Source organism: Anser brachyrhynchus (genome assembly GCF_964034855.1).
Source record: "Anser brachyrhynchus genome assembly, chromosome: 16".
Classification (NCBI taxonomy): Eukaryota; Metazoa; Chordata; class Aves; order Anseriformes; family Anatidae; genus Anser; species Anser brachyrhynchus.
The window spans coordinates 1,756,222-1,772,952 of NC_137734.1; the positions used below are offsets into that span (position 1 = coordinate 1,756,222).

Genomic DNA, 16,731 nt, shown 5'->3' on the forward strand with positions numbered 1-16,731 from the left:
GTGCAAAATACAGCAGGTGAAAACAGAATATTTGCTATCCCCCGAGGGCATCCACCCACCAGGAATTTGGAAATGACTGTCCACGTGGATGTGACTTTAAATCTCTACCTTCTAATAATTCTATTGCTTTCCATTAATATGTTAATTTTCACCCACTTTTGTCCTAATTATCATAATTTCCCAAAGCAGTATATTGTTTACATAACAAGGAGAAAAAAAAGAAAGCAAATTCTAGTTAATCATCTTAAGTACGCTAGCATGTATGCTAATGGGCTTTTGTAAATGAAAGTCTGTGCAGGAAAGCTAAGGGAATGAGGGAAACACCGTACCTACTGTACAGGCTTCTAACATACTGAGTACTTTGCAATATTTTTGGATGCTTCTTGAAAGGTTATCCCCTACAAACACCCTACTAGCTGAAAGTCCACTGCATGCTCTTGGCATACCGCAAATAATGCCCAGGGAGTTGAAGTGTGTGCTGAGAAACAGAGAGGGCCTGTTTTAAGGAACTCAGCAGGCCTGTGTGCTCGGCGTTATTTACTTTAGTGCCAAATTTGTGGGCTTTAAAAAAAAATTATTTTTTTTTTTACAGTTTACTTTGCCTTGTATTTCCAACACAGATAAAACAATACTGTAATTAACTACATGCCCTGCTCATGTAGAACTAGTGAAAACTACAGGATGATGCTCCTGACATTCGGACATCCCTGAGCAAGCTGCCACCACCTTTCGCCATCAAAACGAACACTTCAACACAAGCTCATCCTAGAAAAGCATTCCAACATGATTTTTTTTTTGTTGTTCTAATGCAGACGACACGCAAGCTTCGAGCTCTTGAAGCCTGCCATGATATCAGTTTTGTCCTAGCGTTTGACTGCTTGGAAGAAAACGCACGCACTGCACCGCTGTGTAACAACGCTCCCAACTCGACCCAACGCTTTTACGCTCCTCACTCGCTGCGCCGGGCTGCTCAGCAACTCCTTCTCTCCGTCCCGCAGATGCCTTTCTTTCTAACAGCACGTTTGTAAAGCTGTCAAGAACTTTCTAGCCCAAGGAAGAAGAAAAGCCTACCTGCCACTCACCTGGCCATGGCTGCAGTACAGACGATGACAGGGACAGCGAAAGCCAAGAATATTTCATTCACCTGTCACTAAGGATTACTCGCTGCAGCCAGGCAGAATTTTACAAGGCTGGTTTCGGGTGATCCTACGCACATGCACTTGCGCTGCCTTGGGAACCTCCGAGAAGAGCCGCATGAACACATCTAATGCCCAGAGCCCTGTGCAAGCTCTTGCTGATACTGCACCAACTCAGCTGGCCCACACAGTCCTTTCTCCTGCCACAAACCTGCCTTCCTATTTACAAGACTTTTTTTTGGAAACAACTAGAATATGAAATTCTATTTGCTCCCTTCCTGGAAAAACTTAAATTACAGGAAAATCATTTTCTGTTGCGTCTTCTCCTTTGGATTTGACACCCCCCATCTACACGTTCAGAGGCAAGGAGCCCACCTGGAAGTCATAAGCAAGTTTCAGGTTTATGATACAGAGCTACTTATGATAAACATGTTTCCAGTTTGATCTTGTAACTGCTTGAGCATTAGCGATAGGCCACGCAAGCACTTATATTCCCCAGGATCACTGTAAACCTATTACCGTGCAGTCTAGACGAGGTAAACAAGCTGTAAGCTGATCAAGCCAAGCCAACAGAGGTCACGTAACGCCCCTTCCTCTGCTCCACGGCCACCCCAGTGCCCCTGGCAGACAGCTAGCAGAGAGGAGCTGCTCTGCACACCACGTCTAACCCCCTCACTTCAGAAAATAATGACAAGGAGACCACCAGGGCCCACGATTACAAAGGAAAAGTGCTTACGAGAAGGGAACGCAGCAAAATCCTCCACTTCCTACACCACCAGATGCACCTGATCCTGTCGTTTCCTAGAAGTCTGGCTGCCTTCTGCCCCTTACTGTCCAAATCTCTCTCTTCAGTTTATGCCTCAGCTCCTACAGCAGCTGAAAAGGCAACTGCAAACCTTCGGGCGCACAGCAGCAGCGCTGACACGCTACTTCGGCGCACGACGAGCCACCCAGACGCCGCCGTGTGTACCCCACTTGGGTTGCACAATCAGAGCGGGTTCACACCGGTAGGACGCGTAATTGCACACCTGCCCCGAACAACAAAACCATACGCTTTCAGACAAGGATTACAAACTCATCGTACCAATTTACTTCCATTTATCAAGTGGGAGAAGTCAGTCTTTAGGTCAGAATCCAAACATGTTCCCAACATCACGCTAGTAACGCTCTGATGCCATTATCCCTCATGCTTACTTTCGCCTGTACCATCTGAAATCACTACAGGATAACGTTTTTAGCTTCCAGTATGCTTATATTTAAAAACAGTCACAAACATTTGTTGCAGCTACAGTTTTATTGAAAACTATTTTTCACCAAGTAGCCATGTATTTAGCTTTCGTATCTACAAAAGTAAACACCTGAAAAATAACAGCATTGTTAGAAAAATAACTGTAACTTTCACAGTATCGCTAAATATATGTACCTACAAGCACATATATTTAAGGAACAACATACCAGCTTTGGTATATGTATAATCTTTTGTCTAAATGACAGTATTTCATAGCAGCATTAAGGTCCTAGGAACTAATCTTTAACAAGATCACTGAGACCTTGAACAGCAGCGCCATAGGTGACGAGCTACCGGGTGCTACCGTCTGAAAAACAGCACCCAAACCAGGGAAAGTAATACAAATAGGATCACAGTGTATGTACTTAACTTCACTGGAATGTTTACAGAAGATGCGCATTTGTAAAAGCAACACAATAGTGCTTGAAAAAAAAAAACCACACGTCTTTGGTATTGTCATCTCGAAAAATTATTTCACCGGGGCTGTCAAATGAAGTAGCCCCGATGCACTGATGATTTACTGCCTGATGGAGTTACTTTAACTGTGTAAACCAATAAGAAGTTAATAAACACTGAAATACTACACTCATTTGTGCGTTATGAAGAACTCAAAAACTTTAAGACCATTCTTGCTCACTTAATCCTCCTAACATCTAAGATTGTAAATAGAAATATGCAATTTATCAAATTTTCGATTCCCATCGTCTTCCTGTTTTCTAACACAAAAATCCTCCTTTTAAAAAGCTTTTTATGCAAACACTATTGGTCATACCCTAAGATTCTACTAAAAAAACAAAAAATCTGCTCCTGAACCTGAGGGTAAACACTGGAAAACCTCTATTTCCGCCAGAGATAATGAGTTGGCCTGACTGCAGGAAAATAATTCCATGTTGAATTCAAGTTCTCGAAAAAGTTCTATGAGCACTTTCATATACAGTTCGAGGTTCATAAGTCACAACCTTGAAATAGTTGATTCTGCCATAATTTTTAATTAAGAATGGTGAGATGTGACTGGGCGAGCACACGTGCCGATGCTGGACATATGGGTCGCATCGCATCTGTGATGATGCCTGTGACTGGGTTTCCAACACCATCCCTTTTGTCCCGTGAATACATTACAGAAGTCAGTCTTCTGACTGATATAATGGCATAAAAATTTGCAGCACAGAAAAGTGAACCAACTTGAAATGTCTTTGAAACTCTTACGGTATGAACAAAACCTTTTAAAACTTGCTGAAATTACTTTTGCTGACTCCTTGCTTTTCTGATTCAGACAAATCCCACCATGCTGCTCCCAAATTACCAGGTAAGACTCATTTTGGTAACAACTTCCTCTTCCCACTCACCTTTCTCCTATCTCGCTTTGCTGATCACTTAAGAGCAAAGTAAATTACGAGGCAATTAAGATGACAACTGTAACAAGAACAGCTAACACACTATGAACTAGACACGATGCCGAAGAAGTTGATGGGAACAACCACAAGAAAAATGAATGAGATGCTGACAAAAAAAAAAAAGAAAAAAGTACAGTGTATCGCAATGATTACGCATGAAAGTATTCTCAGCTCTGACTACACCCTTCCTAAATGAAGAGTAAGAGCTAAGGCAAGCTGGGAAACGCTGGCTTCCCAGCTGTCAGAAGCCCAGCCTTTGTGCAGCATGGACCTGCATCCCTAAAGCTGTGGCTTCCAGCAGGAATAGGCAGAGCAGCCCTACACCAGCGTAACCCATCCGCCCTCTGCTGGGATGGGGCAGAAGGGAACAGCAGGTCTTTCTCGTCCACCACTCCACAGGAAAACGCCTTGCAAGAAATTCCCCACCGGAGACCTCCAGGCTGCTCCAGTCCACTTTGAGCACAACCATTTTGCATTTTCGTCTCCCTGAGATGCAACTGTATTGAGAGAACTAACTTTTCTGAAGACCTCTAAAGAAACTGCTTTAGTCTCCTTCGTTGTATGCCTTGCACACTGAGGAAAGCAAGGCTACAAGACATGCAACGCTAAAGCTCAAACTGCTGACAAGCTGTGCTTTGCACAGCGCAGCTGGAGAGCACTACACTTAATTATGCTACTTTCATTTAATTGTTACTATAATCTGGTTTTGCATGTAAATATATAGCAAGAGATGTAAATATTTAACTTTTTAAAAAAATAAATGATTTTCATGTAACAAAATATGAATTACAGTAAGATTTCTACCTTCCAGTAACAACCACTCCTGATTTTGTACGTACACCATACCTTACAGTTAGATCTTCTATAAAAATCCTCAAGTTCAAAAACGTGGATTCAGCTTGGCTAACATAATTATATTAAACAAATTAGTCAAAAAAAATTACAGAACTCCAGAAAGCCCCAGCCCTGCTTCATTAGATTTTTGAGAACTCCTAAGATGCTCAGACATATCAAGTACTAAGCTATACGAACCTTGTGACAATTTTCAAGCCCAAATGACACACCCTGTTGCACATGTGAACAAGCAGCATGCTTTCCACCCTCTCTTTTAAATGAGACAGAAACACAGATTTCATAAACAACTTACAGTGCTAAGCAACCCTGTGCTTTCACAGCTCATCACGAGCTGAAAAACCCTGAAATGCCTGAATTCTCTAATGGACAGAGCACCAGAGCAGAACACTGAAGACTGAATTCTATTATTAATTCTACTGCTAACACATGCTCACAAGTTTAGGTATGTTATTTTCGTAGGGAATGTAAGAAAAAAATAGAACCATTTCTTTTATAAAGCACTTTGAGATCTACTGATAAATAAAGTTTAAGATACTAAGTGCACCATATTATCATACCAATAAAATATCCAAAGTGCCATTGTACAGACTGACAAAAGTTATCTTTACAGAAAAATTGCACCATGGCTGCAGTTACACAGTATCCGGAACCAGCACGTTATCGACCTGATCAGTTTTGGGGAATTACTCTTACGTTACACCTGCGGTAAGTTTATTTGCAGCAAGAAAACGAGGAAACAGTTTGCTTTTCCTAGTTTAAAAGAAACATCTAGTATATGCGACAGCAGCTACACCTCCTCAGGCTCCTCATTTTGCTCTACGCTGTCCAAAAGCCCCAGGCCGCCCAGCCGGGCAGAGGCCAGGTAGCACACCTTCACGTGGTTAGTGAGGTTCTTCTGTGTACCAAAGCCCTTGCCACAAAAGAGACACACAAAGGTACGCTCATTCGAGTGCACAGACATGAGATGCCTGTTCAAGTCTGTCTTGTCGCGAAACAGCTTGGCACACTTAGGACACTGCATCTTCTTACAGTTGAAGTGGATCGTCTTCTCGTGCCGATCCATGTTCGACTTCAGCGTGAAGCTCGCGGGGCACTTGGAGCACTGGAAGCGGGCGAGCTGGCCAGCAGGCACCCCGTCGGCGAGGCCAGGCCAGGCGCAGGCAGCCAAGTCGAACGGGAAGATCATGGAGAAAGCGTGCTCGTGGATGTGCTCCTTCAGCTTCTCGGCACACTCAAAAACCCTCCTGCAGAAGCCACAGGTCAGTCTCTTGGAGAGGGCTGAATCTAGGAACAGGCCATCGTTAGTTAAGTCCATGTCTTCGGACCTCAAAAAACATGGATCTAAAACAGAAATACACACACACATGTACAAATCACCGTCTTCTGGCGTAAAATAATGGTAATTAAAAATAAGTACTTTTACTCTCTACTTACCTGTGTCAGAGTTATTAAACTGCCAAAGTGCTAGAAATCCATCGTAAGCGGCCTGCAAACGAAAAGCATACCGAGGTTAAGGCAAGCATTTACAGGAGGGCATCTTCGTAGCAAGTGCTTGGCCTCCCATCTTATCAGTCCCCTCGTCCCTTGTTTAAGGGGGGCTTGACAACACTACAAAGCTTTACCTTTACAAAGCTTTCACCTTTACAAAGCTTTGTCAAAGCAGCTAAATTAACCAGACATATTCTGCAAGACTTGGTGCTTAAAGGCAGTAATCAACATGCCTACTGAAGTCAGTAACTGAGTCACTACTCAGTTTCCAGTGCCCCATAGCACCTGTAGCTCCCACTCAGGCCAGTAAGAGCCAAGGACAGAAGATTTCTAGCAGATAAAAAGGAGCAGAAAATCTTCCCCTAGCCCCACGCAGCTAATCTCTCTGTCCACACAGAAAAGCCCACACAAAACAAACACGTTCTGCTTGGTTCCCTTTACGCAACGCTCCCTGGCATTGCTAATCCACATTATAAATAAAAGCTGATTTTTTTTTTTTTCCTTCCCTAACCCATTTGCAATATGCCAGCGTGCGGCAGATGGCAACCCTGTGTGATGCAGCCCGGGCAGGTCTGCTGCAGGCCGGGGAGGCGGCTGCCAGCCGATCTCACCATCCCGCTTTGCACTACTGTGACTGCGAAGGAAATTATGTGCTTCCGTCACGTGCTTAATGGGACTAAAGTCTCGCTGAAAAACATGAAAACTGAGAAAAGCTACAGAAAGGTATGGATTTTATGTCAAACTCCTAACTCCTAATAAATACAGTCTGCTTCTAACCTTATCTAGATCGTTACAAGAAACTAAAATTCAAAACACCAGAAATGGGCAGTGGAGAGCTGGGCACTTGGCTACCTTTATGCCATTATTAATATTCTTAAACATTCTTTTCTTTAAAAAAATAAATACAGTCTTTTGAGTGCACGTTCTGTTGAGGTAAGGCTGAAAGGGGAAAATAAGGACTATGCCAGCCCCAACCTCAATGGATTTCTAGTTTTAAAATTACCTTATCTTTTTAAAAAACAGCTAATAGATCAAATAAAAGACAATACAGCCTTTCAAAGTACTCCTAACTGGGGATAGTTCAACTACACAGGTATCTTTGGATTTTTTACCCCATGATCTTACCTGGGTTGAGGAAGGCATCTCTCCTTTTGCCATGGCTTCTGGTGACATGTCACCAGAACAGCAGATCGCAGGGGGGCTCTGAGTGGCAAGGTGTGATGAAGGCAGCGGGGGAGATGGTGCTTCCACTTTGCCATCACATTCGCCCCTTGAACGATTCAAGTTGGTGCCAGGCCCTGGGGAACACAGGAAACGAATCTCACCCACGTGAACTAGCACCAGCTGGTGGTTTTTAAAAAGGCCTTGAAAAGGCAGTGAATGAGCACTTGCAGCTTATCTTCTGGCAGTGGGAGGGAATGCAGCAGTACAGTGATGCCAGGCTTTTTTTTTTTTTTAAACCCAGCCTCCCCACCCAAAACGTCTCGTCTGCGTGAGATGCATGCGGTGGAGTTATCCCATGGCATGGCCACTAAGGAGTCCGGTGGGAGAAAGGAGCACGGTGTGGCACAAATATCCAGAGCAATCACATTTCTGAAAGACACTTCTTCGAGAAGCACCACTTCAAACGTGTACACATAAATCTTTGAATAACGTACACACGACAAACGTTCTGCTACTCAACTTCCTTGAAACTTTAGCTTCAGATCTCAAGATTTGACCTCGGTGTTTTATTTAACACAGTCTGTTCATCCTTGATCTCAAAGTGCTTTACAAAAGATGAGAAGTATACATATGTATTGCTTTGACTCTGTACCTAGCAAGCATGGACGTTCAAATAGTTGTACAAAGCTATTGAATGCTACCCAACAGTTGTTACATCCTAAAATCCTACTGTAGTTAAAGGAAAACGTATCATTTGTCTGATGGAAGCAGTCATACCTGCTCACCCGTACTGTACCAAGAGCCAAACAGTACATAATATCCCCAAAACTACGCTGACGATCAATGACAAATCCATATAGAAACGGAGACCGTATAATCACGACCGGTGTACATCACAAATAGGTGAACAAACATTAACAAACACCTTGACTGTGTGTTGCAATGATGTATTGAGCCGGTTGGGTGTTTTTTTTTTTTGAAAAGCAAGCAAGCTAAATCAGAAGCAAATATTGCACAAAAATAAGCAAATTCATAAAAAATAAGCAAATTCATATTTAAAGCAAACTGTGGCCTGAAGTCTTTTTATCTGTAATACAAAAGAGTATGACTGAAATTTTTATGCACATAAAAACCCACACTCTTTAATGCAGCTATGAATAACAAGTCAAAGTTTATACTTTGCCTGAATACAATACACTGCGATCAGGGTCCCAACAAAGCATTCAAGTGAAACTGCACAAAGGTTTTTAAATCCGAACAATCCCAAACCTAACCTTTTGTTTTATTTTTTTTTTTAAATCAGCTATCAAAGGAAATTCTCCTCTAGCGCCACAAACTGGATGTTTGATTTGCCTTCCTCTGCTTTGATCGCAGATTGAAATCTTTCACAACTTAGATAACTCTGTTTAAGTGTGATAACAATACTTCAAGTTTTTGTTCTGGTGGGGCTCATCTGTTGCTGTTTTAGTTTAAGGGCAGGGTACCAGAGTGCCAAAACCCCATAAAGGGAAGATAGGGGAAAAAATGGGTGGGGAGTGGGAAGTGAATTTATCATTATTTCCTGCCAGAAACCATTACCAGGAATATGTCCCCAGGCTGGCCACAGAATTCCTGCCCAGCCATCCACATTTTTCCCTGGGTGTGGAGGTCCCAAACCGAGTCAGACCGTCCCGACTGCGCTGCAGCTGTACACCGGGACCCAGGCTGCTTACAGGCGGCGCTGGGTTGTGCTTCCCTCAAAAGCAGTGCTCTGGCATGATGCAGTGAGGTTAGCTGGGGGGGGCGACTTGATTAATTCCTTATTAGCACCTTTGGAGTTACACAGGTCCCTAAGAAACTGCACACTTCTCAAAGCGCGAGTTAATGAATGAGCAATGAAACAGAGCAAGGAGAAACAAACCCAGTCATCCAAAACGAGCCACAGACACGTACAACACAGCAAAAAGGTACAAATGTGGTTTTTAAAACAATCATTAATATTTATTTGGTTTTGACTAGTGCAAGTAACACAAGAAGACAACCCCACAAAGGCGACCCGTACTTCGTACACAGGAACGCGAGCAGCACCCGAATTCACGTTTTGTCCCGCTCTGGCCAGAACTGTGAGAAACCTTTTTCCCTCCATTAAAATCCAATGAATGCAAATTTTGAAAAGCAATTTAACTTCTAAACCAGAAATTACAAGTGCTTTCCTTCAGTCAGCTTTGCGTATGGAAGATGATGCGCTGGTTTAGCAGCATTTACATGAATACAGTATTCTCTGGCAGCTGGACAGTAAGCTATTGTGGCAAACAAAGGCAAAGGTTATTATATCTCATTTAAAATTACATCCATTCTCCACTAAATCTTGGTTTACCATGTACAAAATTTTCATGCCAAAGTGAATACCTTTAACTCCCACTTGGGAGAGCTGACCACTGTGTAAAATGTATTCCTTTAACATCTAGCGCAAGGATAAATTATTGGCTCCGATGAACCGCTAACTAAAAATAAAGTATTAGCTGGTCTGCCCAAAAGAAAAGGGCTCTGTGTACCATGTAATCACTTGGACAACACGCTCCATAGGAATTGCTTCTATAAACAGTTTCAGTTGCAATAGGGTAAACAGGAAAAGCCAAAGTTAGACATATAAAGAAGTGTGCAATGTACTGTTCCGAAAATGTGGAAGAGTTGCTCTTTATGGCAGTCAGACTCAATCACCCCAAAATCTGAAAGGCTTCTTTTCTTTTCTTAAATGAGAACACAAGGATGTAAAGTAACCAACTCACTTTCTAGTAAGTATTAAAATCCTCATCCTCTTGATTACACTTGGCAAAAACTTCTGAGAACATTCAACTAAAGCCTTTGAGAGTTTTGTAGATGTGGTGGAACCGCACATAACAATGCCACCAAAGTTCAGTACCATCAGTGAAATAAAACAGACGTTCTTAGACAAAGGAGCGGAGTACAACGGCACTGCTGGCGCTGGAATCGGCGAAGAATAACCTTTAGCAGACAGCCCATAAAAACATGTAAAGATGAGGAAAACTGAACAACAACATTGTCTCATCTGAAAAGAAGATATCCCCAAAAAGAAGCTACGCAGGTTCATTAACTAACAGTACCCAAGAAGACATCAGTGTTACCCGTGAACATCTGATACTTACTTTTTCCTGCAAAAGTTTCTTTAGGTTTCTGACTAGCATGGTAATAAAGTCAATCTTGACCATATGCCATGAGCTTCATGAATTCTCAAAGCCATTCAGCTGCAGGTTGTCTGGCAATCCTATCACCGGGATGGCAAGATACTTTGCTCTTCAGTTTTTAAATTAGTTTGAACCGGTTAACGTTAGAAATACTGTATTTAAGTTTGACTGTATTGCAGTGATGCAGCGATGCTCCTCTAAAAGAAGACAACAACTCCCCACATCCTGTGCTTCCTTTTCCATTAACTGAGTGTTAAGTAATTTCACAGCTCATATATCGTTACAATACATACTGAATTAGGAAAAAAAGAACATGAGGTAAAATGAAAACCTTGGGGTATCCTCTATTAACTTTTATAACAGTATGAACTATGTGGAAGAAAAATTAAAACTTGTAATGTATGTGGTAACTTTGAGATTTATGGCCCCTTTACAATCCTGATGAGCCGTTTCTAAACATGCATAATATACTCTTCTGATCTCTCCACTTCAACTAAGTCTTTTCCTCCAGAAAAGAAAAATGGATGTTAAACCCACTGCTTGAGTCAGTTACTCACTGTATTAGCGCCTAAGAAAACACAGACAATCTAGAGACAACAGTTAAGATCCGAAATACATTTTACATTTTTTAAACCCCAGAGATTTATCACTTAAAATTCTTGAGATCGGTAGGTTTCCTTTTCAAATCGGGCAGGTGAGAATTGCCACACACTGTGCTGGTTTTTGTATTTAAAAAAAGGATCTCGTTCGCCGTGTTCCTGCCCTCCCCACCACCCCCTTTTTTTTGGGTACAACCCAGGACTTAAAATGACTCAATATCCTCAAATTGTGTTTGAAGAAAAATGTGAAGAACACCTAACAAAGCCAGCACCAACCTAGGCTGTGTTTTCAGAGCTCCTTATTCTTCTCATCACTTGCTTCGCTGTCATTTTTATGCTGAAAATTCTCATTAAACTTGATGTCCTATTGTATTCAATAATGACCACTTAAAAACAAGCGAGTCATATCAGAACATCTTCTTCAAGTGATTAAAACAAATAGATAGCTGTGATCTGAATAACATAAAAGAAAAAATACATCCCTTAATTCCCTGCTTCTGTAAAAATTCTCTTAACAAGCCACAGCCACATCGACTTACTGTTGAGAGCTAGACACAAAGTGAGCAGTTTATCTTTTTGTCTTAAGCAATTCTCTTCCAGAAAGATGAGCTAATTAAAGCTTAGCTGAATGAAATCCGAGTAATAGGAAGAAGGCTGGAAAACAGGTACCTCAAATATAGACTGGAGGGCACCTCCCGAGTCACCGCATCCATCAAACGCTTACCCCGACTTCTCAGTCTCTCCGGCTTTATTTCAGACCCAGCTGGACTTCTGCCTATACCATGCCTGTTTGGGAACTCCACTTCTCAGCTGGGTAGGCAATCTGTAGTTTCCAGCCCAAATTTATGGCTGCTTTATACTCATTTGTCTTTAAGCCAAGTGGTCCATCAGCTTTTAAGGAAAATCTAAAATCCTCCAACCAAGAAGGAGATGATGGATGGAGTGCAGTCCCATCATTGTTCCACTTTATCATGACAGAGACAAAACCACTGATTTCATCCGTCATGAATCACAGATTCTAACACACAGTGCATAAATCTCTCTCGCAGCCGTACAGTGATCTGTGCTCCCACCCCACCCCGGTGCCAGCTGAGGGCACTCTTCTCACTGCACGCCGCCTGCTGCAGAGGACCTTTGCTGGATCACCGCAACGAAGGGATTTTCAACACAGCAGCCTAGCTGGAACCTTCTAAATCTGATTTAATTGGAGATCATTCAGTAAGTGAACTACTGTGGGAATAACAAGAATGTTGCATTAGCAATTCCACCCAGACCTATAAGCTGCAGAATAAGACACAAAACCTTTATTTTCTCTCTAAATGTAGACAGATTAAAATAAATAAATATAAATTCTTCTGTTCAGACATGTAAAGGGAAAAGAGGCTCCAAGACTGACATTATGTCGTACAGTTATTTCCCTTTTTCATGCAACCCAGGTGACCATTACAAGTTCTCTTTTTTGCCATTGAGGAAAATAAAAATGTAATAGATATCTTAAGTGAACTTTCATTCTATTTAATTGGTCAATTTTCTCAGTATAAATGAAAATACTCTTTTTCTGCTGAAAACGAACACACGGTACTACAACTCACTGCTTGCTCTATACTATGTCACAGAAGATATCCCCATCTTTTGAGAGTATTACTAAAATGCAGCATTAATCATTTTTCTTTCTTTGTGTGCTAGAGAATCCAAGTATTTTACAACAGCAATGAAGAAAATGTGCTGAGAGAGAGGCTGTCCACACAGGCTGGTGCGAATCAGCTGCATCCGACAGATCACCCTCGGAGAAACACTCATTTCCATGCACAAGCGTAAGAAAACAATTTAATAGCTGCCCGTTACTTAGAGATCCTGCCAGGAACAGCAGAAAGTAAAGATCGCACCATCTACAACATCATAACTGTTTCTATGAACGTTCAAGTTTCCCCCTTTTCAGTTTCAACATCAGTCAGTTTGGGATTCAAAACATTTGTGGCTACAGAAGGACTCAAACACTTGTATTCCGTTTGTAACTTCCTTTTGCAAACAAGTAAACCAGGCGTTTGACACCAAGAGCTACGCGCACACACCACGCGCTTTCCTTCCACAGCTTCAGCAGTTAGCGCTGCTAACTAGTTGTTAGATCCAGCTAACTAAGTTGGATCGGCACCAGAAACACGTTTCCAACTTCCATGGCGAGCGTGACTGAGCAGAACTTACAACCGGATGCAAACACATCGGCAGTACTAAACGAGACAGCGACCTGCGTTTTCTTCTCTCCTCACTAACGACTCCACTTAAAGCACCAGTAAACAAACAAACAAAAAAAAATACGAAAACACAAACTTACGAGAGAGAGAGTGCGTGCCTTTGGGTAAGTACTCGAACAGCAGCGAACTGTCCTCTCCCAGCATGTCGGCTTTCAGGGACAGCAAGCTGTTCTTACTCATCAGGGCGGCCCGCAGGTTGGCGACGGTGGCGGCCTGAAGCGCGTCCTCCTTGTCCGGCGTCAGGGGCTGCGACAGGTAGCTGGCCTCGCCGCCCACCAGCGCCTCGTCCACGTTGGCGTAGGGGTCCGAGCGCTCCACTCGGCTGTCGGAGCTGCTGGGCTCCGTCACGGCCACGTCGGCACCTGTGGGAAGAAAGACACCGTCAGAGAGCCACTGATTCCTGAGGCGAGACGTGACAAGGCGTGCGTGCGTGGCGGGCGTGGGTCTCAACTACCGAGAGCCAGCTCATGGCCCGTTTTCGCCTTTCAGACGACAGCGCCGTTCTCCCCTCTCCTCTTCCGAGAGCCCAAAGATGAACTTGGCCGCCCACAGGCCCCCATGGCCAGGGGACTTCAAGCCTTCTGCCTGCACCCATCCCCGTCCCCACAGGTACACTAGCGAGTCGCCCCACACGCCACAGAGGTGCCTGTGGGCCCTGTCCCCCTGCCCAGGAGCCCGATGGCACCCAGCCCTGCTAGCCTCCGTCCTTCCTTCATTCCGCTCCCCACGGCGAAGGTTTTGAAAGGGATAAACAGCCTATAAGAGAGGAATGCTAATTAATATAAATTCCAAGGGGTCATTTACTTGAAAAATAAACAGTGATCAGTGGTTTCCAGCTTATATCACAGGGTAGGTTTCACACAGAAGTGAAGCAGTCAACAAAGCAAAACACAAAGCCACAAAACAGATCAGCCAGCTGCCTTACGAGGGCTAGCTACCAAGGAACTGTATAAAGTCACAACGGACTATTAACAAAAACATCAGTTACTAAACCCAAACGAAAACGAAAAGGTTGTAAAAAGGCAAATCCAGGTAAATGGGGCATTCGGGCGCTGTCCCCACAGAGCGCGGTGGTAAGTCCTGTTCCTGCAGAGGGCTGCAGGGCAGCACAGGGCTTACGAGGCAGGAGGAGGAGCAGCGTGCCAATGCTCTGCTCCAGCACCAGGCCAAGACGTCCATTTGCACGGCCTTATTAAAGCACGCCGACGGGGACCCCAGCACAACGCCTTCCTCCCGTAACCTCCGGCACGGCAGGGACCATCGCTCCCATCTGCATTCAGGTGGCAGCGGCCGGGGGACGCAGCGCCTTGCTCAAGGAGCCGGCGGCAGCCCCGGGCACGTCAGATCCTCCCCTGGTCCCGATTCACTTCACTATGCCGCCACTCCCTCTCGCTGTTAACTTTTTCCATCTCCTTTAAAAAGCAGAAAGCCTCAAAGCAAACAAGGAGGGAAAAGCAATCTTTAGCAGAGCAATCCTGCGCTCGGGCGGTGTGAGGAGTGCTCAGGGCTGGGGGCTCCGAACGGAGCAACCCCGCACGCTGCCAGAGGTGCTCTCTCTCTTTAAAGAAATTATTTTCCTCCTCCATCTGCTGCTGTCTGTACAATAGAACAGATAAAGCGAGATTAACTCCTAGCCAGGCTGAAGAACTCATTGCTTTGATTTTTATTTATGCATTTAAGGTTAACTGTTGTGTTAACCGTTGGTACACTGTTGCCTCAGGTAACAGGTATATGCATTTTCCCTGGAAGATCACGTAGTTTGTTTTTAAAGCAAACAATTTCCGCATAAAGAGAGGTTACAAGAACTTAAAAATCAACAGCTGTTACAAGAGATGGTGAAAACAGTAAATTCTGCCCCATTAACACGGGAACTTACCAGCCGGCTTTATCAGACACCACGATAACGATAATCCTGCTGCTCCTGTGCTCCTCGCCACCGCAAGCGGCAGAAACCCCTCGGGCCACAAGGGGTGCCCGCCACCAAGGCCCGGCTGCCTAGTCCCCGGGCAGTAACTCACCTGCCGTCTTCTCCCTTCCCTTTCCATGGCCCATTGCAGACGCTGATCGACAGTTGCCAGAGTCTGCTACTGCCTGCCGCACATAAACGCTAATTGCTAAAACACACGCAGATTAATTGTAACCACAACGACACATTAAACGTTCCTCAAAAGCCAAGATTAGAGACAGACAGTGAAATAGAGGCTTTAGAGCGTCGAGTATTTATAGCTAATCAAATACACATTAAGGCAAAATAAATATCCACTTAGTCACGTAAGTACTAAAATACTCTCAGTACACCAAAACCCAAAAATGCACGAAGATCCTCTTCACGGAGCCTCCAAAACCACTTCTCTCTTCTCTCCAGGACACAGCTTCATTTAACGAGATTTAGCCAAAGAACTACACGAATCGGAAGCATCCGTCACTGCCCAGTAATCTAAACTGTTTACTGAAGTTCTTCAGAAGTACGTAAACCAAGCTTTACTAGATGAGCTTCTGTTTTGTAATGACTTAAGACAACGGGTCACGGGCAGCCCCGGATCCCCGGCCGGCTCCTACGCCACGCGCTGTGTGCGCCGCCCCTCCGGCTGCAGGGGTTTCGGGAGCCACGAGCAGGAAATCCCGCTCAGTGCAGCAAGTTAAACACGGGATTAGCGCCGCTCCAAAAACTGAGCTCATTAGTCTCCTCAACAATTAATTATTTTGCAGTTATTCTATTACACCAAGGCTACTTTCCAAAACGCGGAAGGCTTAGGAAAGCTTTATTAGCTTGTTGACTTGGATGAGCAGTTTGCGTTCAGTTGCGTTTAGAAACGAAACGCAGGGCCTATTTTTTTTATAGTTTCTGCAATGATGCATCCCTGAAAGTCCGAAAGCAAAGACTGGCCAGGAAATTTCTTATCTGTACACAGAAGCCCGACACAGAGGAGCGCTGAGAGCCTGGCTACCTGCACGGACCACGCATCCCTTCGGCACAACAAACCGAGCGGGCGCCTGCTCCGTGACGGGAGGCAGCGACGTGGCTACAGCGTGAGAAGGGCAAACCCAGACCAGAAATCCCATTCATCGGCAGGCATGCCACTGCTAACACTTGAAAAAGAAAAGGTTTTATGTCAAAGTCGAATAAGCTCAGATCTTGTCACGAATCCAGGCATCGGGAACCCAAAACAAAGGCAGGAAGCTACCTGCTGCAGGGTATCAGCATCGAGGTTGTCACCGGTAAGAAATACAGCCCTAGGCACTTTTGAGCTCAGACAGCACTATTCAAAGACGAAGCGGCACTACCCGTGCCTGCCAGCTCCTTGGGAAGGGCTATAGCAGAAATGAAGGTGATGCAACTTACCGAAGCATCCAAACAAAACATTAACGC

General features: G+C 44.1%; 1 protein-coding gene and 1 long non-coding RNA gene across 13 annotated transcripts in view; one reads left to right on the forward strand and one right to left on the reverse strand.

Moving 5' to 3' along the window:
• The window catches only part of ZBTB46 (zinc finger and BTB domain containing 46), a 58,846-nt gene that overhangs the window by 11,619 nt on the left and 30,496 nt on the right, over positions 1-16,731 (reverse strand). For 7 of the 12 annotated variants that reach the window (XR_013940175.1, XM_080558779.1, XM_080558780.1 and 4 more), the window contains 4 exons: positions 13,442-13,723; positions 7,287-7,459; positions 6,108-6,159; positions 5,703-6,014 (listed from right to left, as the gene is read on the reverse strand). Coding sequence is in view for 10 of the 12 variants with exons in the window: in XM_080558779.1 (XP_080414905.1) it covers positions 5,703-6,014; positions 6,108-6,159; positions 7,287-7,459; positions 13,442-13,723 (819 nt within the window). In the remaining 2 variants the exon portion in view is untranslated. The remainder of the gene's footprint in view (positions 1-5,702; positions 6,015-6,107; positions 6,160-7,286; positions 7,460-13,441; positions 13,724-16,731) is intronic. The other 5 variants (XR_013940174.1, XM_080558776.1, XM_080558775.1 and 2 more) reach the window with 2 other exon arrangements.
• Positions 6,166-11,321, forward strand: LOC308179117. Its single transcript, XR_013940176.1, has 2 exons — positions 6,166-6,884; positions 7,627-11,321. It is a non-coding gene; the product is annotated as an uncharacterized lncRNA (long non-coding RNA).